Below are 25,723 nucleotides of genomic sequence, written 5' to 3' on the forward strand. Positions count from 1 at the left end.
TATACAACAGATCTTGTGTTAGCAAAAATGTTTGTATATGTGAAATTTGAAGCGAGTTGGACGCTTATTTCGCTTTCTTTGAGCGTTTTGTTCTTCAAAATCTTGAAGCCTATGCGGAGGAGGAACCATAAGAGAAATATTCCGATGTCTACAATCGTTATAAAAGGTCTTGTGTTGAACGAAATATTGAGATTTACCAAGTCTGCATGGAACAGGATGTTAATTTCGCATTTTATAAGCTTCATGGATATTAAAAATTTTGAGGAACTAGGAGGATTGGACCAATTGAATAGTAGAAATATTGGGATTTGTGAAATATATAGAGAAAAAAAGTGAACCTAAAGAAGTTTATATATCCCATTTTCACAGCAGATCTTGTGTTAGTAAAAATAATGGGATATGTGAAATAGGAGGGAACCGAATGATTTTTTCGGATTTTATTATCGTTTTGGTTGTTTAAAATTATGACCCTTTGTGGGGGAGGCACCAGAATAAGGAGTCTGCCGTATTCATAACAGACCTGGTGTTGATGGAAATATTGAAATGTGCCTTATTAATTTAGCGTTTTACGAGCTTCAAGCATATTAAAATTTTCACCCTTTGTGGTGGAGCTACCACAAGGAGTGCCCTGATATATTCCATTCTCACACAAGGCCTTGGGTTAATAAAAATATTGTAATGTGTGTAAGTTGAAGACAATCGGACTCTTACATCACATTTATAAGAATTATAATTATTCAAAATTTTGACCCTTTGTGGGGGAGGTACTTGATGCAGTCGACCGATATATCCCATCTGCACATAAGATCTTGTGTTAAAAAAACACTGGTATATGTGATATTTGAAAAAATCGGGCTCCTATTTCAAATTTTATAAGAGTTATAATAATTCCAAATTTTGATCTTTTGGAAGACCGGTACATAATGTAGTGGGCCGATTTTGTCCATTTTCCCATCACTAAAAATAATACAGGAATTGGGGAAATCGGATGAAACGTATGTATGAGAGCTATAGCTATATCTGAACCAATATTATTTCTAAGCTCTATAAGATATCTGGTACCGAATACCATTAATGTAGAGTTCTTATTATGAAAGTGAGGAATTTATGCATAAAATCGGATGAAACATATATATGGAAGCTACATCTCACCCGATTTCTACCAAATTTGATGTCCTTGCTTCTAGACTGAATTCCGTCGGAAGACAGTTCATTTGGGCTGATATTAGTCATTTGGTTCACAATAAACCTGAAATCGGATGAAGATATATGAGGGAGCTATATCTAAATTTCAACCGATTCTCACAAATTTCAATAGGGTTTGTCCTTGGGCCAAACAAATACTGTTTGGAAAATTTCATCTCAGTCGGAAAATAAATGTGCACCTGATTTTTTTTCGCAAATATACATGGAGCTACGGACTGACATGCATAAATCGACTTAGAAAGCGATTCTATGAAGAAAATGTTTTTTTTTTAAAGATCAAAGAAAAAATAAAAATTTTGCGGTCGGCAATGTTAATCATTTAATTTGTTCCAAGTAGATTTGTTTACATCAAATTTTGAATATGATATCTCTCAAATGGCCGCCTCTGGCGTTGATGACGTATTGTGCCATTTTTGCTGCATTTTCCATCGTTTTTGCAAACATTTATGCCGGAATAGCGGCTATTTCTTCACGAATGTTGTCCTTGAGCTCTTCTACGGTCCTTGGCTTGTTAACGTAAACCTTTGACTTCAAATATCCCCACAAGAAGAAGTCAAGCGGCGTAAAATCGGGCGAACGCGGTGGCCAGTCCAAATCACCACTTTTCGACATCAAACGGCCCGGAAACAAATTCTTCAGAAAATCGATTGTTATGCGACTTGAGTGCGGTGGAGCGCCGTCTTGTTGAAACCAGAACTGCCTCATACGCTTTCGACGAATAATTGGCATCACAAAATTGGTCATCATGTCGCGATAACGCTCCTGATTGATGGTAACAGCATGGCCATTTTTCATTTCGATGACTCTTTGGGCCCATTCCAATCGACGAGGCTTGTCCGCAGGCAACACTCTTTGCGCCAATTGAATTTTGTACGGGAACAAATGCAAATCAATGCGAATAATCCGTTGTAAAGTGGGCCGAGCCATGCCCAACTGCTGAGAACAGCGTTTTTGGGATGTTTGTTTGGGATGTCGTACGGCAGCGATATTCTCGGCCGATCGCCTTGGTCGACTTTTATATGGCCTCTTCGGATTAGAAAAAGCCTTACCAGTCGAAAATTCTTCGTATAAACGCTTTACGGTGTTCTTAGAAGGCGCACTTCTCACATTTAAATTTCAGAGCGCTCGCGTGGCGTGTATTGGTTCATGGTAAAAATCTGCTTGGACTGACGCATTGTGACATCTCTGTCAAAAGTTATGGCGTTGCCAGATGGGTCCGTCGAATATGGGCAACCCTGTATGGGTCTATCTCGCTTCCTTCTCCATGTCTCAAACAAATGCACAAAGACATAATACCCTTACAACTATGTGGTGTAGGGTATAAAAATCTAACTATTCTCATGAAATCCCCTTATCTCTCTGGTATAGTACGACAAATATTAAACAATATAAAGGTTCGAAGTAAATATTTCGATCGGAGTGTCGGAGTTTATATCGCAATTGACAAAATTTTGGTAATAGTCAATATCACGGCATAAGACTGAATCTAGTCATAGTTTTGGAAAAGTTATCTCTAAGGACTCTAATTGAATCTCTTGTTGAAATCATTTTTTTCCGGAGAATTCCACTCATACCGTTGGAATCTGCAATTATTATCCATATATATATGCCCATAAACAACAAATACCACAAACAAACGTTTGAATTGTTGACATATTTATTTTTGTTTGCATATTGGAAAAATATTATTGTAAAATGTGGCATAAATACTTTGCCATTATTTAGATTTATTTTCATGGCTGGTTAATATATTCATACAAGTAAATATATATTATGTTTAGAAATCTTTGTATGTTTGTGGAAAATTTCGATTATTTTGTTTGGCTCTCAAAGATAATAAACACATTGTGGTGAAACTACAAAATTATGCAAATTTTTTTGTTTATTTTATTTGTTATATTGGAAAACCATATTTGATACAAAACATTTATTTTCCGAGAGGTGTCTGGTAAAGGAGGGAATATTTAAATTTCGTTCATTTTTTCTGCAAAATTTCAAAATTTACTTCTGAAAGGGGATAATTTTTTTTCGTTTTTTTTTTTTTTGGTGCAGCTAATTAATGTTACCTTAAAAACTTTGTGTACATCTGAGTGGGAATAAACAAATAGTATTAACTAACAATTTTGAAATTGTACAGATAACAATTGTTTGTATAAAACAACAACTTCACTTTATTTGTTTGCTGAGAACCTTCTTTCCAGAATTTATTGTATTTAGGGCTGTCATAGAAACCAATTTTGTCACTATCAGTTTTAAAAACGACAAGAAAAAATGATTTGGTGTCATGAAAATCAATATTATCGGTTTTGGTTGTCATAGAAGCCAATGTTATTGGTTTTGTTATTGGAAATAAACCAAGTTGCTTAGAGCTGTCACTTTTCATTTACTTTGGATTTTTTTAAACAATTTTTGAAGGATATTCAAAGGACTAAAAATGTGGATATTTTTAAAGATTTTTAAAGTATATTTAAAGGACTACAAAAGTGGATTTTTAAAGGATATTTAAGGGACTATAAACGTGGATTTTTTAAAGATTTTTAAAGGATATTTAAAGAACTATAAACGTGGATTTTTTAAAGATTTTTTAAAGGATATTTAAAGAACTATAAACGTGGATTTCTTAAAAATTTTTTCAAGGATATTTAAAGGACTATAAACGTGGATTTTTTAAAGATTTTTAAAGGATATTTAAAGAACTATAAAAGTGGATTTTTTAAAGGATATTTAAAGAACTATAAACGTGGATTTTTTAAAGATTTGTTAAAGGACTATAAACGTGGATTTTTTAAAGATTTGTTAAAGGACTATAAACGTGGATTTTTTAAAGAATTTTTAAAGGACTATAAACGTGGATTTTTTTAAAGAATTTTTAAAGGACTATAAACGTGGATTTTTTTAAAGAATTTTTAAAGGACTATAAACATGGATTTTTTTAAAGAATTTTTAAAGGACTATAAACGTGGATTTTTTTAAAGAATTTTTAAAGGACTATAATCGTGGATTTTTTTAAAGAATTTTTAAAGGACTATAAACGTGGATTTTTTTAAAGAATTTTTAAAGGACTATAAACGTGGATTTTTTTAAAGAATTTTTAAAGGACTATAAACGTGGATTTTTTTAAAGAATTTTTAAAGGACTATAAACGTGGATTTTTAAAGAATTTTTAAAGGACTATAAACGTGGATTTTTTTAAAGAATTTTTAAAGGACTATAAACGTGGATTTTTTAAAGAATTTTTAAAGGACTATAAACGTGGATTTTTTTAAAGAATTTTTAAAGGACTATAAACGTGGATTTTTTTAAAGAATTTTTAAAGGACTATAAACGTGGATTTTTTTAAAGAATTTTTAAAGGACTATAAACGTGGATTTTTTTAAAGAATTTTAAAGGACTATAAACGTGGATTTTTTTAAAGAATTTTTAAAGGACTATAAACGTGGATTTTTTTAAAGAATTTTTAAAGGACTATAAACGTGGATTTTTTTAAAGAATTTTAAAGGACTATAAACGTGGATTTTTTTAAAGAATTTTTAAAGGACTATAAACGTGGATTTTTTTAAAGAATTTTTAAAGGACTATAAACGTGGATTTTTTTAAAGAATTTTTAAAGGACTATAAACGTGGATTTTTTTAAAGAATTTTTAAAGGACTATAAACGTGGATTTTTTTAAAGAATTTTTAAAGGACTATAAACGTGGATTTTTTTAAAGAATTTTTAAAGGACTATAAACGTGGATTTTTTTAAAGAATTTTTAAAGGACTATAAACGTGGATTTTTTTAAAGAATTTTTAAAGGACTATAAACGTGGATTTTTTTAAAGAATTTTTAAAGGACTATAAACGTGGATTTTTTTAAAGAATTTTTAAAGGACTATAAACGTGGATTTTTTTAAAGAATTTTTAAAGGACTATAAACGTGGATTTTTTTAAAGAATTTTTAAAGGACTATAAACGTGGATTTTTTTAAAGAATTTTTAAAGGACTATAAACGTGGATTTTTTTAAAGAATTTTAAAGGACTATAAACGTGGATTTTTTTAAAGAATTTTTAAAGGACTATAAACGTGGATTTTTTTAAAGAATTTTTAAAGGACTATAAACGTGGATTTTTTTAAAGAATTTTTAAAGGACTATAAACGTGGATTTTTTTAAAGAATTTTTAAAGGACTATAAACGTGGATTTTTTTAAAGAATTTTTAAAGGACTATAAACGTGGATTTTTTTAAAGAATTTTTAAAGGACTATAAACGTGGATTTTTTTAAAGAATTTTTAAAGGACTATAAACGTGGATTTTTTTAAAGAATTTTTAAAGGACTATAAACGTGGATTTTTTTAAAGAATTTTTAAAGGACTATAAACGTGGATTTTTTTAAAGAATTTTTAAAGGACTATAAACGTGGATTTTTTTAAAGAATTTTTAAAGGACTATAAACGTGGATTTTTTTAAAGAATTTTTAAAGGACTATAAACGTGGATTTTTTTAAAGAATTTTTAAAGGACTATAAACGTGGATTTTTTTAAAGAATTTTTAAAGGACTATAAACGTGGATTTTTTTAAAGAATTTTTAAAGGACTATAAACGTGGATTTTTTTAAAGAATTTTTAAAGGACTATAAACGTGGATTTTTTAAAGAATTTTTAAAGGACTATAAACGTGTATTTTTTTTAAGAATTTTTAAAGGATATTTAAAGGACTATAAACGTGGATTTTTTAAAGAATAAAGGATATTTAAAGGACCACAAACGTGGATTTTTTTTAAGATTTTTTAAAGGACCACAAACGTGGATTTTTTAAAGATTTTTTAAAGGACCACAAACGTGGATTTTTTAAATATTTTTTAAAGGACTATAAACGTGGATTTTTTTAAAGATTTTTTTAAAGGATATTTAAAGGACCATAAACCATAAATCCGCAAAGCAGCTTTATGAGTATGTTCACAATAAAAAAATTTACTCACGCTATCTCCGGCAACTACAGTGGGTTGCTGAAATCTCTAAGAGCTTTTCTCGTCACCTTTTCTGAGCGTTCTTCGTCCAACAACACAAAAACTACCACTGCTGATGCCATCTTACTTTATTTATACCGACTTATTCCTTTTTTTATTTACTTTACTTTTACTGATATTTCAATGACAAATAAACAAACAACACATGTAAGCAACAACAGCTGTTTCGAACATTGGTTTTATTTACATTCGAAATTGACAAAACCAACTTGGTTTCATGACACCAAATGAAACCAACATTGGTTTACAAAAACGACAATAAGCAAAATTGACATGGTTTCTGTGACAGCCCTGATTATATTTTTATATCCTTTTTTTTTTTTGTAATTTTTCATCCATTTTTTTTGTTTTTTTTTTTTTTTTTTGTTTTACTTACCTCACATTCTCGTGCTTCTGTATGTAAATTCTATGAAATTGCCCGGCAACCGGTGACAATATATCATTTTTCATTTGCATTGCAACATGCTGAGGTAGTACCGACAACAAAAGTCTCTCCAGTTTCTCGTTTTCATCCTGAATTTCTAGACGGGCGGCAATGCAATTTCGTGTATCCAAAAATGCACGACGCTGTGCACGTTCCATCATGATATTAACGACTAGACCGGCGACATTAACACCAATAAACATAACAATGTTGGCTATAAGCTGTAAAGACAAATGGCAAAAAAAACGAAAATTAATTATTGTTGTGTGAGCAATGACAAATATTGTTGTAAAACAATGCGTATGATTTATATTGTTCGTCGGAGTTCAGATAATACTCATACGCCTGAAATGTGTTTTTATTTTGTCACATCGCGATAATACTGAATAGAGACGATTTAGCATTTTTTCTTTGATTAATGAAAAGTTCAGCGGAATCCCGAACAAATTTGTTGCAACAACAAAAACAAATAAAATAATAATAATAACTACAGGAAAAACTCAGTGGATTCTTAAAATAGAACTAAACTATGGACTATTCTATATAAAAGGGACAACATGTCCTCCCTCTTCCATATGTAGGAATTTATTATTATTTTTAGGAGTTAATAAAACTCCGTATTTTTAAAAAACAAAAACATCACTCAAGAAGGATGACGCCAAAGACAAGAATATTCTTTATCAAGCTTATATGTAAGTCACCAAAGAAAGAAGATCTTCACTGAATAAAAAAAGAATTGCCCAAAAAATAGTTTGCTAGGACTAAAGTCGGGCGGGGCCCACAATTTGATACTCCACAACAACACCACAATTTTCCGTAAAGTTTCTACAGATCTGAAACTCTTTTGACTAGAATGAAGATTCCTCTAACAAAAATCCCAGTATCTACTATATAATAAAAGCAAATGTTCAACCTTATTGATCTCCATTCAAATAATCATCAGAGATCTGAAACAAATAATTCTAAAGACATATGACATCTGAAAAATTTTGGCATTTGACGAAACAGATGTTTCAACCTAAAGAACGAAACCAGCCTTCGAATTTCAACCTCAGATATCAACAGTTATAAAATATCAACAGCACCAACACTTACATCTTTAACAAAATTTAGGATTTTAGATCTCTTCCGTCACCCAATACCAAATTTAGTATTATTTAGTTCTTTTCGTACAATTATAGTATACATTTCCAAAACTACCGCCATATCTTAATTCCAGATAACAACAGATTTCTCAATATAAAATTTGAGAATTCCAACTCTATCCTTTCCAATACCAAATTTAGTACAATTAACTACCTTTCGTACGTAATACAGGACGCATTTCCAAACCACCGCCAAATCTTAAATAGATTTATCATCAGAAATCTCAATACCAAATTTCAGAATTTTATCTTTATTCTTTCCCCCAATACCAAATTTAGTACCATTTAGTACTTTTCGTACATTATACAAATTTACAAACCACCATCAAATATAAGAATCTATAATCTAAATATCAAATTTCAGAATTTTATCTCTATCCCTTCACCCAATACCAAATTAAGTACTATTTAGTACTTTTCATACAATTATAGTACATACTTTTCGTACATAATATAGGACAAATTTACAAACCACCACTAAATCCAATCCAAATATCAAATTTCAGAATTTTATCTATCCTATATCTTCACCCAATGCCAATCATGCATCTCTATGTCCAGACTTCACATGAACAGCGAGACTAATACCAAATTTCAGATATCAAGCAATATCTGTTTACCCACACATAACAATATCAATTGATACCATTTAAGAAGTTTAGTATCATTTTGGAACTTTTCATAACTTTAAGGTTCGAATTTCCACAATTTTTTTGGTACATCTATCCTACACACGATCAGTGACTCTCATTCCAAACCTCAGAATTCTAGCTCAATTCCTTTGTCCAAGCAAAGCATTAAATTTTAGGTGCATTTATGTACCTTACCAGACTTTTTGTGCTTTTAAATGTATAATTCTTTGAAGTAGAGAAGCAAGGGGGCCGATATTGTCCATTTGCGTAGAGGACCTCCGAGACAAGTATATCGATTTGCCAATATTGAATTTTCAAAAAGGTGCATGGGTTTTTGCAGCTGCTAGTAAAATCCATATACTGAATTCCCCAGACCTTTCCATGCGGAACCAAATGGGGAACGGAAGTAAAGTAGAATATTTCAAAGTTTGTAAATACCTTGAGAATATTATAAGATGCTGGTATAAGTGGAGATGGTGGTCTCTTTAATAATTTTGAACTTTTTTGATTATATATGAGCGATTGTGAAATTTAGAAGAAATGTCATAAAAATAATATCCTATGTTCCTTTCGCTACAATGGAATTGCTATCTCTCCAATGAAATTATACCCTACACCACATGGTGGTAAGGGTATTATGACTTTGTGCAATTAATGGAGAAGGAAGCGAGATATGGGTCTATCTTAAATAATTATTAATTTTTGAGAATGTTCATAGAATCACTTTCTGAGCCGATTCATGCATGCCAGCCCAACTGTCCGTCCGTATGTCTGTCCATGCATTTTTGTGAACAAAATACACTGCAATGCAAAATGCAATGGAATTTATTATCCGATTGAGAAGAAATTTTCCAAAGAAATTTTGTTTGGCCCAAGGACAAACCCTATTGAAATTGGTGAGAATCATTTATATCATCAACCGATTTAGGGAAAATTGTGCCCCAAATGGTCAATATCAGTTCAAGTCATCTGAATTTTAGCACATGCGACCAATTTCAGTATGGAAGCAAGTACATCAAATTTGCTGAAAATCAGTATAGCTCTCATATATATGTTTCATTCGATTTGGTGTTTAAATCCCTCACACTCGTAGTATGTTCTCCACAAGAATGATGTTTGGTATCAGATATCAGATACAGCCCAGAAATACCTCTGCCAAATTTTATCAAGATCGATTCAAATTTGGACATAGCTCCCATATATATTTTTAACCGATTTCGGGTTAATTGCGAATTTTGACACATCCAATCGAATTCAGTCTAGAAGCAAGTAGATCAAATATGGTGAAAATCGGTAAAGATATAGTTATAGCTCCCAAATATATGTTTCATCCAATTTAGTCCTTAAGTTCACCACATTCGTAATATGAACTCCACAACAAGGATATTTGGTACCAAATATCATATAGGGCTCGGAAATACCTTAGTCGACTTTTATCAAGATCGGCTCAGATTTGTATATAGTTCCCATATATATATTTAATCCGATTTCAGGTTTATTGTGCAAATAATGGCTAATATCAACCCAAATGACTTTTCCGTACTGGTTTTCAAATAACTTCTGAGAAGAATATCTCCAATAAAAAGGATGTTGACGTGGCTCTTTCCAAAACCCTTTTTTCTCCACTAATATATAATCATTGTTTATACCCCTGTAAAAATTTATTTTAATTTGACATTCTCTAGTTTTAACATTAATAAATAAAACTTCTATTTTTGTCTCGTACATTGGTGCGTATGAATATTATATTAAAATAGATATTTAATTAACATCGCTCATACGTCCAAATGGCTAATCAGAAACAACATTCAACCACAGCTGTCTGTCAGCAGTAATTGCCTCATGACAGCTGACCTTTGCTAGGCGAAGGCTAAATCGCTTGATTAAATAAATAAAGCGACAGGGTGCAAGAAGAAGAAGAAGAAGGAAATGTTAACATTTCCTGGTGGTTACACATATATTTAGATTTCCGGACATACATATGTAGAGAAATATGTATAGATATATAAATACAAGTGCCTCAATATTTTGTGTGTATTTACTTGTCCTCCATGTCAATTGAAGAAAAATTGTCCCTGAAAATGTACATACATTGCAGTAGACACACAGGCCTGGTCAATGGGCTTTTTATGTTAATTTATTTTTTAAAGCCTCCCAGTCTGTTTGTCTTTATCCTTCAGCCAGACAGACATGTGTTTGACTGCACTTGGCCAACCACTAAATTTAATAACCATTCGGGCATTTCAATTCAATTTATATGCAATTATTTATAAAACAAAATTCTCTTTAGCCTGACCAGACATTTACAACGTCTATCATCCAACGAACAAAATAGCCATGCAGCTGGCCATTCAGCCAGCCAGCCAGCCAGCCAAACAGATCTTTTTGGTTGCACTTACCTGATTATATTCCAAATAACGAAATGCATCTGTAAATATTTTATAGACAGTTAAACTGATGTGCACCAGGGGTAGTGTAATGCCAAAGCAAACAGCTTCCCAGATTTGCAATGGCATCATGGCATAAGCCAAAAAGACCACAAAGACGATTTGCCATACACCTTCGGCCATGACCTGTTGGGAGAAACACGAAAAGAAGAAAATGTAAAAGAAATGAAATGTAAATCTCGGAAATTATTAAAATCAACAGGGGATATATCTAGTTGAAATGAAATCAAATCGAAATGTAAAGCTATTACTTGACTATGATTAAGTTCTAGGAAAAAACTAAGCCATGAGAGTGAAAAAGCTACATATTTCTAACCACAAATTTTTGAAAAATCAAGATTAAGCCAACATGAGGATTCTGAACGGATTCTGATCGTTATTATTTTCTTAAAGAAAACTTATTACTCTCTTAATTATATTTCCATACTCATACTGCACAGGGGATTTGACAATAAATAATTCCATATGACTCCACCATAGTATGAAGGGTATATTAAGTTTGTCATTCCGTTTGTAACACCTCGAAATATGCATTTTAGACCCCACAAAGTATATATTCCTGATCAGCATAAAATTCGATGTCGATTTAGCGATGTCCCTCCGTCTGTCCGTCTGTGGAAATCACTCTAGGTTCCGAACGAATTAAAGTAGATTGATAAATTTTACTCGAATGTATATTATGTCTGCAGTACTTTTAGTATTGAAAATAGGCCGTGTAGGTCCACGTTGTGGTAGAGCCCCCATATAACGGTTCCTCCCGATATTCGGTATTTTAATAATTTTAGCGACATTTTCACCAGAATTGTTTCAAATTTGGTATTTGAAGCTCGTAATGGATACTACAGCCTATAAGGGAAAATTATCTGTGCAGGTCCACGTCTTCGTATAGCCCGATATCCGGTATTTTGATGATTTTAGCGAATTTATTCACCGGAATTGTTTCAAATTTGGTATTTGAAGTTCGTTATGGATACTACAGCCTAAGACAAAAAATTTTCTGTGCAGGTCCACGTCTTCGTAGAGCCCCCCTCCCGATATTCGACATTTTAATGATTTCAGCAACATTTTCACCGGAATTGTTTCAAATTTGGTATGTGAAGTTCGTAATGGATACTGCAGTCTAAGACAGAAAATTGTCTGTGCAGGTCCACGATATCGTATATCCCCCATATAACGGTACATCCCTATATTTGGTATTTTTATGATTTTAGCTACATTTTTCAATGGAATTGTTGAAAAAATCAATATTAGAAGTTATTTTTGAGTATTGTTTCCCCTGTATGGGTCCACGTACGATGCCCCCCCCCCAACATTCGGCATTCTGACGATTTAAGGTACAATATTCACCGAAAATGTTTGAAATTTCCTATTGAATAGAATAATAGGTACTACAGCCTCTGACAGAAAATTGTCTATGGTGGTCCAGCTCTTGGTATAGTCGCGACATAACGTTACCTTCCAATATTCGGTATTTTGATGATTTTAGTTTACATTACATTATTCACCGGATTTGTTTCAAATTCCGTATTTAGAGTTCGTAATGGGAACTACAGTCTATGTCAGATAATTGTCAATGCATGTCCAATTCTTCGTATAGGCCCTATATGTCAGCACCTTCCTACATTCGGCATTCTGACAATTTAAGGTACAATATTCACCGAAATTGTTTGAAATTTCGTATTTAAAGTTCCTAATAGGTACTACAGGGTTTTCCATATTCGACGGACCCATCTGGCAACGCCATAACTTTTGACAGAGATGTCACATCGCTTAATGACATACCGCGTTTAAAGCGGCAGTCCAAGCAGATTTTTACCATGAGCCAATACACGCGAGCGCTCTGAAATGTCCATTCAACAGAAGAATTCAATTGTGAAAACTCAACGTACTTTTAAAACATTAAAAAATGTGAGAAGTGCGCCTTCTAAGAACACCATTAAGCGTTTATACGAAAAATTTTCGACTGCTAAGGCTCTTTCTAATCCGAAGAGGCCATATAAAAGTCGACCAAGGCGATCGGCCGAGAATATCGCTGCCGTACGAGCCAGTGTTGAGAGGTCCCCAAGAACATCCCAAAAACGCCGTTCTCAGCAGTTGGGCATGGCTCGGTCCACGTTACAACGGATTATTCGCATTGATTTGCATTTGTTCCCGTACAAAATTCAATTGACACAAAGAATGTGGCCTGCGGACAAGCCTCGTCGATTGGAATGGGCCCAAAGAGTCATGGGTCCGTCGAATATGGGCAACCCTGTACAGTCTGTGACAGAAAACTGTCTGTCTTTGTATAGCCCCGATATAACGGTACCTCCCAATGTTCGGTATTTTGACGATTCTAGCGATTTTTTTAAGTTTCGCTTAATTTCGCTTAGCTTATGGCAAATGTTACCTATACAGGTTCATGTCGTCCTATAGACCCTAATATAACAGATACATTCGGTATTTTTAAGATTTTAAATGCACTTTTAACGGATTGTATTGTTTTTGTTTCAAATGGAGGAGGGTATTCAGAGTTCGGTCCGGCCGTACTTACAGATTTTTTACTTCTTTTTATATTTTAATATTTTTTTTTTAAATTTTTAGTTATTGCTCTTTTGATACAACTCTTATTTCTCTTTTTGCACAGTGTTGTTTTGTAGAATTTATGTTAAATAATGACCTCTGATATAATTGTATTGTTGACGATGTTTCTACCGAACGAAACTATCTTCTCTACGTGATAATGATCTACATGGCCAGTGCGATATTTTATTTGCATTTTACCATAAATAATTGATATTTAATTACTCTCTCATTAAAAAAAAAAAAAAAACAACTACAATCAATAAAGGCTTTAATAGTACTTTATGTGCCTCGACGTTTTTTGTTCTACATTTTTCAATTTATTACCTCGGTTGCATCCTTTATGTAGGTTAAAATAATTGTGTTACAAAAAGAATAATTTGAATATGTAATTAATTAAAAAAAAAGATTTAATTAATTACTGAAGTTAAGTGATGACGTGAATGAATATTGTACAACATATGTATGTATATGCATATTATGGGTTACATATTCCTAGTGTTAGTGTAAAGTATTGTAAAGTTCGTTGTCAAAATTGCGAGATAATATGGAAATAATGTTGAATTGTTATTTATTTATGAATAAATATCAAAATTTTGTTTTTTATATCCTCAGCTAAGTGGCTAGAGACAGTATATATCATTTAATATGGCCAAAACGTGCCTTATCGAAATAACGATTGAAAAATGAGAAAGGAAAGACAGAATCTGACGGTGCAAATGCTTTTCCAATTCTCGTTTTATTTTTAAAATATGTTCCTTATGTACTACTGAAACTAATCTAACTTAACCTAGTTGCAGCCACACAATTGTTCATATTTTTATTACATGGCTGCTTGTCCCTTCATTCAAGTGGTCTTGGCTACCTACTGGCGCATCGATATCTGTGTGTGTGGGTCACTGAATTCTACATCTGTGATATTTTATCGCAGCTGCGAAACTGATATTTTGGAATCTTCATTTTTGATTGTTAGAATTTCCCAGCGCCTCAACCGCACTCAAAAGTATATACAAAGTATTTTGTACAACGGTTTTAGACCCCAGGTCTCTTTGCGCCAAATCCGTTTCAGGACATTTGGAGTCGATCTAGCGATGTCCGCACGATAACTCTCGAATGGAGTACCCGATTTGGTCTAAACTTGGTACATCGCAATATTGTTATCAAACTTAGATCGAGTTAGAAGATGGACAATATCGGTCCACTCCTTCTGGTACCTCACCCACAAAAAGCCGACATTTTTAAAGAAAATATTTCTTTGCATAGAGAGAGGAAAGATTATCCTATTTTGCTCAAATTTTGTCCGAATTTTTGCATTAGTTCTAGGTCAGGTTCGAAAATGAACAATATCGGTCTACTCCGTCAAGTACATCCGACACAAAATCAAAATTTTGAAGCTCATAATACGCGAAATTGACGTTCGATTCCACTGGATCTGTTACAAAGATGGTACAGATCGAACTATTCCTTCTGGTACCTCCCCCACAAAAGGTAAAGGTAAGTTTTAAATAAGCTTTATAAAATCCGAAATAAGTATCCTGTTCTCTTCAAATTTCACACATCCCATTATTTCTACTAACACAAAATGTACTTTGAAGATGGAATATATCTGTCCACTCCTTCTGGCGCCTCCCCTACAAAGGGTCACAATTTTGAGCACCCATAAAGCTCATAACACGGAATGTCCGATTCCATTCGGATTTGGCGTATCTCAATATTTCTATCAACACAATAAAGATGGTAGAGAGGACCATTTGTTATGGCACCTCTCCCACAAAGGGTCAAAGTTTTGAATAAGCAAAACGATAATAAAATCCGAAATAAGTATACTGTTCTCTTCATACAAAAAATTTTCCATAGGTGGAGGTTATCAAAAGTTCGTCCCAGCCGAACTTAATGTTTTTTATTTGTATTTTTGTCATATGGCATCCTATTCATGGAAAGATATTCCTTTCCTTTCATGGGACAAATAGGCTCAGTAGTATATGAAGCCTCCTTATTTTCAAACAAAGTGATTGTAATTATTGTGCGCCATACAAACAATTTAAATATCGGTCCATATTTCACCATAAGCCCTATGAAACGTCGTAATGTTCGATTCTGGTTGATTTTTAAGTTTCCAGCCTTATTTTTCACTAACATTACCTATTATTTCATATTTAGAAATATTAATTCATCACAAGATATTCTGAATAAAATGCATGTTTGCAATTCAATATATAAGTTTTTTAAAAAGTCCTGCCGAATATTAAAGTTTTTAGGTTCTACTAAATTTCCAGCTACCTTCGTGTCAAAAGATGACTTCCCATTTCATGTTAACATTTAAAGCTTTCAATTTTAACGCCAAACAAAAAAAAAAATGGAAACTATAGCTAAAAAGCTAAACACTGCCAAAAAATCAAACATCAGAAAAATGCCTTTGACCCAAAAACAAGTAGTTGAAAACTTACCTCCTTGGTGTCAACCGGAAATATGGAACCCAATGTCGGCATCGAAACAAAACAAATGGCAGCAGTAAATAATAGAATGCCATAGCAAAGGCAGGGTAAATGATGATCCTTGATCACGCGACATTGCAACAAAATTAAAATTATGGCAAATAGGAGGCACACAAATGAATTGAAGACATTCTGGAAATGGAGAAGAAAAAAAAGAACAAGACATATATTTGGTGGCACTTGCTTATAATTCAGAAATCAGAGTGACAGACAACTCTCCTAAAAGAAAAAGAAAGAAAAGAAACCACTTACATGAAATGTTGCAGTGTAATTGTAGACAAAGGATAAGGCGGCCATTACACCACATAGCACCACAACCAGGGCCACCACTCCCAGCACCGAAAACCTCTGCAATTTGAGTGTGTAACGTTGATAGAGACATTCCAGTTCATCGTTTTCGAAACGCAGTGTATTCCAAGGACGACCACGTGTAGCTTTCACAGCATGATCCATGACGATAACTCCGGATGACTGATGACAAGATGATTTATGATGTGTATGTGTGTGAGTGTTAGTAATAATATTTTACAGCTTTGATAGTTGGAGAGTGTTGAGAAACTTAAGAAACAAAAGTTGAAATTAAGAATGAAGCCCAACCAACCACCACCGCCTTTGAGGGGCGGTTATTTAAGCGGCGAAAGCCAAAACTTTAAAGTTTTGCTGCAATTCCTCCAACAAGAAGACCATTAAATCTGCAATGAAAGAGAGAGCGAAAGGGAAATATGTTTTAAAGTTTGAATTATTTTTTACAGATTAAATAAATTTATGAATATTTAATACATGTGTGTTATTATTTAGCCACTAGGTGGTATTTTTCCTTCATTTTATATTAAATAAAAAATTCATATCCTGAAGAAATCCCTCATTCTTCTTTTTCTTCATTTTCTTAGGCTATGCCAAAGGGAATTTTCCAAGTTTTTTTCTCCAAATATATCTGCAATAGTTTTGTGGAATATATTTAAGCATAAGACCAGGTAAGTCAAACCGTACGGCACGAGAAGAGAAGAAATACATTTTTAACAGGATAATCAAAATATAGGTAAAACAAGTAAAAAAGCAGATAACTTCCGGGTCCAACGTTAAATACCCTCCACCATTTGGATAGTAACGTTTTTATACCCTCAACCATACTATGGAGGGTATATTAACTTTGTCATTCCGTTTGTAACTCCTCGAAATACTCATGTCACACCCAACAAAGTATATATATTCTTGATCTGTGTAAAATTCTAAGACGATTTAGGCATGTCCGTCTGCCTGTCTGTCTGTTGTAATCACGCTATCTTTCTATTGAATTGAGATAGATGGCTAAAATTTTGCACACATATTTAGTTTTCCAGTATGCAGGTTAAGTTCGTAAATGTAGGTCCACGTTTTCATATAGCCCCCATATAACGGCACCTCCCGATATTCGGTATTTTAATGAATTTAGCGACATTATTCACCGGAATTGTTTCAAATTTGGTATTTGAAGTTCGAATTGGATACTACACCCTAAGACAGAAAATTGTCTGTGCAAGTCCACGTCTTCATATAGCCTCCATATAACGGTACCTCCCGATATTCGGTATTTTGATGATTTTAGCGACATTATTCACCGGAATTGTTTCAAATTTGGTATTTGAAGTTCGTAATGGATGCTACAGCCTGTGACGGAAAATTGTCTATGCAGGTCCAGGTCTTCGCACAGCTCCGATAGAACGGTACCTCCCTATATACGATATTTTGATGATTTTAGCAACATTATTCACCGTTTATTTCAAGTTTCGAATTTGAATATGGTAATGGCTTTTGACAAACAATGTCTATGTAGGCCCACATCGTATACACCTCAATATAACGGCTATATTTGGTATTTTTAAAATTTTAACAGAATGTTTTAATGATTCTATTTTCTGAAAATTTCCAAATTCGTTCCAAATGGTGGAGAGTATTCAAAGTTTGGCCCGCCCGAACTTGCTACTTTTTAACTTGTTGAATATGTCTCTGTTTCTGCCAGAGAACATGGTTCTCTTAAGAACTTAGCAAACAAAATTTATATAATAATATTAAAAAAGTGAAAAAGGAGCTATATTCGGCCGGGCAAACTTTTAATACCTCCACCATTTTGAAAGATCTTGAATAATTAAAAAAAAAATCCATGGAAAGATATGGCTACAAACATCATAATACCAAATATCGGGAGGTACCGTTATATGGTGGATATACGATATAATCGTAAATCGTAAATCGATCGTGGACGTATATGGACAATTATCTTCCAGGGGGTAAAGTACTCAGAAGCAACTCATAGAGTGGATTTTCAGACAATTCCATTGAAAAATATTGTTAATATCATCAAAACACCGAATATTGGGAGGTACCGTTATATGGGGAATATTCGATATCGTGGACCTAGAAAATTCTCTTCCAGGGGGGAAACTTCTCAGTTTTTTGAGGTAATTCCATTGAAAAATATAGCTACAATCACCAAAATGCCGGATATCGGGAAGTAAGTTTTTTTTTTTGGGATATACAATATCGTGGACTTATATAGACAATTCTCTTACAGGAGGTGAAGTACCCACAAGGAACTCCTTGTGTAGAATTTCAAACAATTAAATTGAAAAATAAGCTAAAATCGTCAAAATATCAAAAAATGGGAGGTACCGTTAATGGGGGCCATGCGATATCGTGGACTATGCATGTTTTGCAGATGTTCCGTGACAAACCACTTATATTGGGAATTTATGTGAAGCAGATCACACCAACTATGAAAATTATTTGAATTTTGGTTCCATAGGAAACTAATATATAGGACGTATATCACAATCCGAATCGATTTTTACCAAATTTGAGGGAGGCATTTTTACCTCTCTTACCAAATAACATTGCTAGAGAGTAAGTGATATCACCTCGAAAAGGATCATCTATTTAAAAATATATCGGAGCTATATAAAAATCTGAACCGATCTCGATAGAATTTGGAAGAGGTATTTTCGAGCAGTGTCTGATGCCCAGTATCAAATATAATTGTTTTGGAATACATATTACGCATGTGAGGAACTTTAACACCAAATCGGATGAAACATATATATGGGAGCTATAGCTATATCTGAACCGATTTTCACCAAAATTTCAAGCACTTGCTTTTAGGCTGAATTCCGTCGGAAATGTCAAAATGCATTACATTTGGGTTGATATTTACCATTTGATGTACAACAAACCTGATATCGGATAAAAATATATATAGGGAAGCTATATCCAAATCTGATCCGATCTTGATAAAATTTGACGCAGTTGGTGTTGAGTTCCATGAGTTGTCTGGTACCAAATATCATTCTTGTGGAGTGCATATTACGCATGTGTGGGTCTTTAAACAGCAAATCGGATGAAACATATATATGGAAGCTATAGCTCTTTCTGAACCGATATCTACATCCGAACCAAATTCTATGTACGTGCTTCTAGACTAAATTCGGTCGGATGTGCATACATTCAGTTCATTTGGGCTGATATTGGCCATTTGGTACACAATTAATCCGAAATTCGTCCTTGGGCCAAACAATTATTGTTTGGAAAACTTCATCTCAATCGGATAACAAATGCGACCTTCGGTTTGATCACAGAAATACATGGACAGACGGAGGGTGGAGGGACAGACGTACTGATATACATAAATCGATTCAGAAAATTATTCTAAGAAGATCCTCAAAAGTAACTATGGATCTATCCCGCTCCCTTCTCCATGTTTCAAACAAATGTGATACACGTCCTCGATACTACAAAGATATCGATATTTATGCGAACGAATGCATGTGTCTGGATTATTTTAGAAAATATGTGGAAGGCTGATCTCCTATCTCATAAAAGCTGTAGCATTCTTCAATGAGAGAAATATTGAAATCAACGGCCATATTATTTTCATCCACCAATTGCAATCGAAAATGCTGTAATTGGACATTTTCGAGTTGAGTTCTCATTGAATAAAACTTCCACTACGGAAATTGTTCAATACAGGTCTATGTTCTTCATTGGACATTAAATTTGGATGTGTGTCCATGGTTTGGAGTAGTACCCATATATAGTTACCTCTTGATTTTTTTTTTTCGATCGAATTGTCTGAAGATTTCCGCAGCTCGTCATGTGCTGTCATTGCATGGGTCTGATCGATACTATTCTATGATGCTTTCAGACATATCAAAAAGACTGCAAGAAGAACAAAGTCTCTTGTAAAATAGGGCCCGCAATGTAACTAGTTTTCCACTAGTGTTTTGTAATTTGTTTATCCTTCCGAATACGGTTGTGTATACGCTTCAACAACCCTGGGACATATTGCGACATTACATTGAAAATCATGGTAATGTTGCAGAATGTGTACGAAAATTGCGTACGGATTCAGGTTGAAGAGAAGCACCGTCTGTTTCGTATGTAAGCAAGCTTGTCGCATTTGGGGCACAGAAAACCCGCAAGCATACATTGAAAAACCAATACACTCAAAACTAGTAACTATTTGTTGCGGATTTTGGTTAAAAGGCATAATTCGGCTTTTTAGTTGAAAATGAGCAAGGAGGTGGCCGTTACATTATCGGGTCATGTTGAACCAATTTTTGTTCACAAAAATTTCAGAAATTGATGTTGGCAACATTTTGTTTCAAAATGACGGTGCTATGTGCCACACAGAAAAAATTTTTGGCGGACCCTATATTTTTATCAACACTGCTGACATGGTTGGACATTTAGAAATCTTACAGTTAAAACTATGCTCCGAAACACCATCACTTCATTTTCTTCTATTTTTTTTTTCTTTTTTTAAATCACAGGAAAAACCCACTTGTCTTTCAATGTTCAAAATCCGACAGCTGGTAAAGGAAAAATCTCCGCAGTTTTAAACATTTGTTTACATTTTTAATTTTCCTTTCTTTCGCTCGATGCTGGAAAGTCGAAGAGCAAAAAAGTAAAGTTTGTCATTCGCGGATGTGGAAGTTGTAAAAGGGAAGTAACAACTTAACGAAGATGCTGCAAATGGTGTCAGGGCGCATACAGAAAAAAAATAACACCTCATTCAACCCACCAACAACATCTTGCAGCGGAAAATAAGAAAACCCACATCAGTAGTTTGTAACATTCGAAGTGGAAAGGAAAATGAAATGGGATTTCATTTTTTGTTTTCGGTTCTGTGTCCCAAAGAAATCTTTTCACAGTTAAAGTAAAGAAATTACTTTTATGTTTTTTTGTTGATTTTCTTTTTTGCCCCCAAAGGAAAATAAGAAAATAACTTTTTTTGGGGGTATTGGATGTTGGAAGTTTGAGTTCGTAGTCTTTCAATTTCATTTTTGTTGCTCCACTACAAAGGAGGTGTAGGGAAGAAAACAATCTTTCGGAAGAGGGAATATTTTGTTTGAGAAAAATATGTTCTGATTGTGATCATCGGTTTATTTTACGGGAAACGTTAAGGAATCATCGAGATAAAAAGGTACGGATTTTTGAAATTATTTAAGGTGTTCGTAGATCTCATAAAACCCTGCCGAGATTATTAGAAATTTACTATCAATTTTTCCGTAAATTATTTTGAGTTTATTAATTAAAAATGTCAATAAATAACGTGGTGTAACAATATCTTCAATGTAGAAATTACTTTCGGGATGAAAGGTCTTTGTTTCGGGGATGAAGGTTTGAAAGCGTAAGAGGAGTTAAATTTGGCAGCGGTGAACTTTTGATTTCCTCCGTCACTTGGAAAGAATCATATTAGAAAATCAATAAGTGACGGGGGACAGAACCCGAAGAGTAAAAGCCAAATATCAAAAAATGAAGTGAAAAAAGGAATATTGGGAGGTATCGCTATAGAATGAAAATGGGTTATATACCCAATTCTTCGTGTAGATTCCCTACAAAAGATCAGAATTTTGAAAAAAAAAAATAAAAAAATCGATTTCCTTTAAAATTTGCGAATCTCATTTTGTTATAGATTTACGGTCAACTTTTTCTGATACCTGAATTTGCCAAGATCTCCGAAAAAGCAAATTTTAGTCAAACCCTATGCCGAGGGTATATTTATGTCAGCAAATCGACTGATACTTTTCAACACGTTTATACCTTCAGCTATATGGATAGAGAGGGTATATATAATTTGATATTTCCAAAACATGCCTCATCAAAACAACGCTTTTAGATCATAGGTCTCTTTGGACCCACTCCATTTCAGGACATTTGGAGTCGATCTAGCGATGTCCGTCTGTCTGCCTGGCTGGTTAGTGCGTACGATAACTCTCGAAGGGAGTATCCGATTTGGTCCAAACTTTGTTCATCGTAATATTATTATCAAACATAGATCGAGTTCGGAGATGGACAATATCGGTCTGGTACCTCCCCACAAAAGGTCAAAATTTTGAATAATTATAACTCTTATAAAATGTGATGTAAGTGTCCGATTAATTTTAAATTACACGGCGATTCTATACAACTTGATATATCTAAATATTTTCCTTAGCCAGAAATCTATTTCAAAAAGAAAAAAATTTCATTTTTATTTTGAAAGGCGTGGACTGTTAAAGATTTTTTTAATTTTCATATTAATTTTGAAAGGCGTGGATTTTTAATGAATTTTTCAATTTTGATTTTTATTTTGCAAGGCGTGGATTTCTAAAGAATTTTTCTAATTTTGATTTTTGTTTTGAAAGGCGTAGATTTTTAAAGAATTTTTTAAGTTTGATTTTTATTTTGAAAGGAGTGGATTTTCAAAGAAATTTTTAATTTTGATTTTTATTTTGGAAGGCGTGGATTTTTAAAGAATTTTTTAATTTTGATTTTTATTTTGAAAGGCGTGGATTTTCAAAAAATTTTTTAATTTAATTTTTATTTTGAAAGGCGTGGATTTTTAAGGAATTTTTTAATTTTGATTTTTATTTTGAAAGGCGTGGATTTTCAAAGAATTTTTTAATTTTGATTTTTATTTTTGAAGGCGTGAATTTTTAAAGAATTTTTCTAATTTTGATTTTTATTTTGGAAGGCGTGGATTTTTAAAGAATTTTTCTAATTTTGATTTTTATTTTGGAAGGCGTGGATTTTTAAAGAATTTTTTAATTTTGATTTTTAGCCCAGTAGGCGTGGATTTTTAGAGAATGTTTTTGTTTTGATTTTTGTTTTAAAAGGGGTGGATTTTTTAAAGAATTTTTTAATTTAATTTTCATTTTGAAAGGTGTGGATTTTTAAAGAAGTTTTTAATTTTTATTTTTATTTTGAAAGGCGTGGATTTTTAAGAAATTTTTTTAATTTTGATTTTTATTTTGAAAGGCGTGTATTTTTAAGGAATTTTTTTAATTTTGATTTTTATTTTGAAAGGCGTAGATTTTTGAAGACATTTTTTTAATTTTGATTTTTATTTTAAAAGGCGTGGATTTTTAAAGACATTTTTTTTTAATTTTGATTTTTATTTTGAAAGGCGTGGATTTTTAAAGACATTTTTTTAATTTTGATTTTTATTTTGAAAGGCGTGGATTTTTAAAGACATTTTTTTTAATTTTGATTTTTATTTTGAAAGGCATGGATTTTTTAAGACATTTTTTTTAATTTTGATTTTTATTTTGAAAGGCGTGGATTTTTAAAGACATTTTTTTAATTTTGATTTTTATTTTGAAAGGCGTGGATTTTTAAAGACATTTTTTTAATTTCTATTTTTATTTTGAAAGGCGTGGATTTTTAAGGAATTTTTTTAATTTTGATTTTTATTTTGAAAGGCATGGATTTTTAAAGACATTTTTTTAATTTTGATTTTTATTTTGAAAGGCGTGGATTTTTAAAGACATTTTTTTAATTTTGATTTTTATTTTGAAAGGCGTGGATTTTTAAAGACATTTTTTTAATTTCTATTTTTATTTTGAAAGGCGTGGATTTTTAAGGAATTTTTTAATTTTGATTTTTATTTTGAAAGGCGTAGATTTTTAAAGACATTTTTTTAATTTTGATTTTTATTTTGAAAGGCGTGGATTTTTAAAGAAGTTTTTAATTTTTATTTTTATTTTGAAAGGCGTGGATTTTTAAAGAAGTTTTTAATTTTTATTTTTATTTTGAAAGGCGTGGATTTTTAAAGAAGTTTTTAATTTTTATTTTTATTTTGAAAGGCGTGGATTTTTAAAGAAGTTTTTAATTTTTATTTTTATTTTGAAAGGCGTGCATTTTTAAAGAAGTTTTTTTCTTTTAATTTTTATTTTTATTTTGAAAGGCGTGCATTTTTAAAGAAGTTTTTTTTTTTAATTTTTATTTTTATTTTGAAAGGCGTGGATTTTTAAAGAAGTTTTTAATTTTTATTTTTATTTTGAAAGGCGTGCATTTTTAAAGAAGTTTTTAATTTTTATTTTTATTTTGAAAGGCGTGGATTTTTAAGTCATTTTTTAATTTTGATTTTTCTTTTGAAAGGATTTCCTTAGGCCAGAAATATAAAATGAATATGTAATTAATGGAATTGGACAATATTGGCCAACTGTTCGGAACCTCCTCCATAAAGGGCCAGAACTTAGAATAATCATAACTCAAGGCTGGTATGCTTCCTTTTGGCAAAACCAATAGATACTATTTAACTTATTTTGTAATATTTTGGTATTTACAAAGGTAAGTCCTTTCGAAGACTCAAATTAAAACAAGTAAAAAAGCAGCTATGTTCGACCGGGTTGAACTTTTAATACCCTCCACCATTTGAATTTAAAAAAAAAATCAAAAAAAAATCCGTTAAGGTGAAAACCGTAGGGGATATACGAAGACGAGGACCTACATAGATAGCTTGCTGTCATAGGTTGTAGTGCCCTCTATATACTTCAAATACGATATTTCAGACAATTCCTGTCTCTAGAATCATAAAAATTCCGAATATAGGGTGATACCGTTGTATGGCGACTACACAAAGACGTGGGCCTGCATATGTAATTTTTTGTCATAGGCTGTAGCACCCATTAAGATCTTCAAATACGGAATTTGAAACAATTCCGGTGAATAATGTCGCTAAAATCATTAAAATACCGAATACAGGGAGGTACAATCTTCCATAGAATGGTGGAGGGTATAAAAATATACTTTTTTATCCGAGAGCAATAGTTTTGGCACCAAATCGAAAAATTTTCTCCTACATTCATATTTCAATCGATAATATTTTTCACAAAAAAAAAAAGAAAAATAAATTCAATTACTACAAAAATTGTCCTCTTTCCTATCAAATGATTAATAAATGGTAATTTGTAATGAAATAATATTTTTGCCGAATCGCAACTTGTTTTTATCAATTTATGTTCAATTTATCTATCTGTACGACCCAACCAATCATCCATATTTTATTCGGGGGCCAAAGAGTACACACAAAGTGTAAACAAAGCAAAAAAAGAAGAGGAAAAACTAAAAATTATTTTTAGAAATTTCACAGTCGATGAAGCAAATGATTATCAGCAGCAGCAGCAGCACCAGCAATAACAGCATCAGCAACGACGACGGCAGCCAGGAATATTGAAATAAACGATGTCAACACATTTTCAAACCCAACGATATGTTAAATGGTTATGGGACATGCCGAGTGATAAACACAAACACATAAATGCCCATATGTATCTGAGCGAGATATTTCAGGATATTACAGATACATATATAAAATAGCTAGTTCTGTATAGGAGCATATCCATGTATGTACATTATTAAATATTGTATGGCTGTGTAGGAGGAAAATGTATTGAATGAAGAAGGATGTGTTGAATTTAGTTTATAGCATTTGTTTTTTTGGAAACTTTGGACCAAATCTTTCAGAGATAACTATGTAATACCCATGTATATTTTGTAATGCGTCGCGT

The 25,723-nt window shown here is 32.5% G+C and overlaps 1 protein-coding gene across 5 annotated transcripts in view; it reads right to left on the bottom strand.

Moving 5' to 3' along the window:
* The window catches only part of LOC101890662 (Ca(2+)/calmodulin-responsive adenylate cyclase), a 320,493-nt gene that overhangs the window by 56,538 nt on the left and 238,232 nt on the right, over positions 1-25,723 (bottom strand). For all 5 annotated transcript variants that reach the window (XM_059119134.1, XM_059119137.1, XM_059119133.1 and 2 more), the window contains exons 4-7: positions 16,170-16,609; positions 15,870-16,049; positions 10,813-10,986; positions 6,589-6,857 (exon numbers count right to left, since the gene is read on the bottom strand). In XM_059119134.1, the coding sequence (XP_058975117.1) occupies positions 6,589-6,857; positions 10,813-10,986; positions 15,870-16,049; positions 16,170-16,370 (824 nt within the window). In that variant the 5' untranslated portion in view covers positions 16,371-16,609. The remainder of the gene's footprint in view (positions 1-6,588; positions 6,858-10,812; positions 10,987-15,869; positions 16,050-16,169; positions 16,610-25,723) is intronic.

This window comes from Musca domestica, unplaced genomic scaffold (genome assembly GCF_030504385.1).
Source record: "Musca domestica strain aabys unplaced genomic scaffold, Musca_domestica.polishedcontigs.V.1.1 14, whole genome shotgun sequence".
Classification (NCBI taxonomy): Eukaryota; Metazoa; Arthropoda; class Insecta; order Diptera; family Muscidae; genus Musca; species Musca domestica.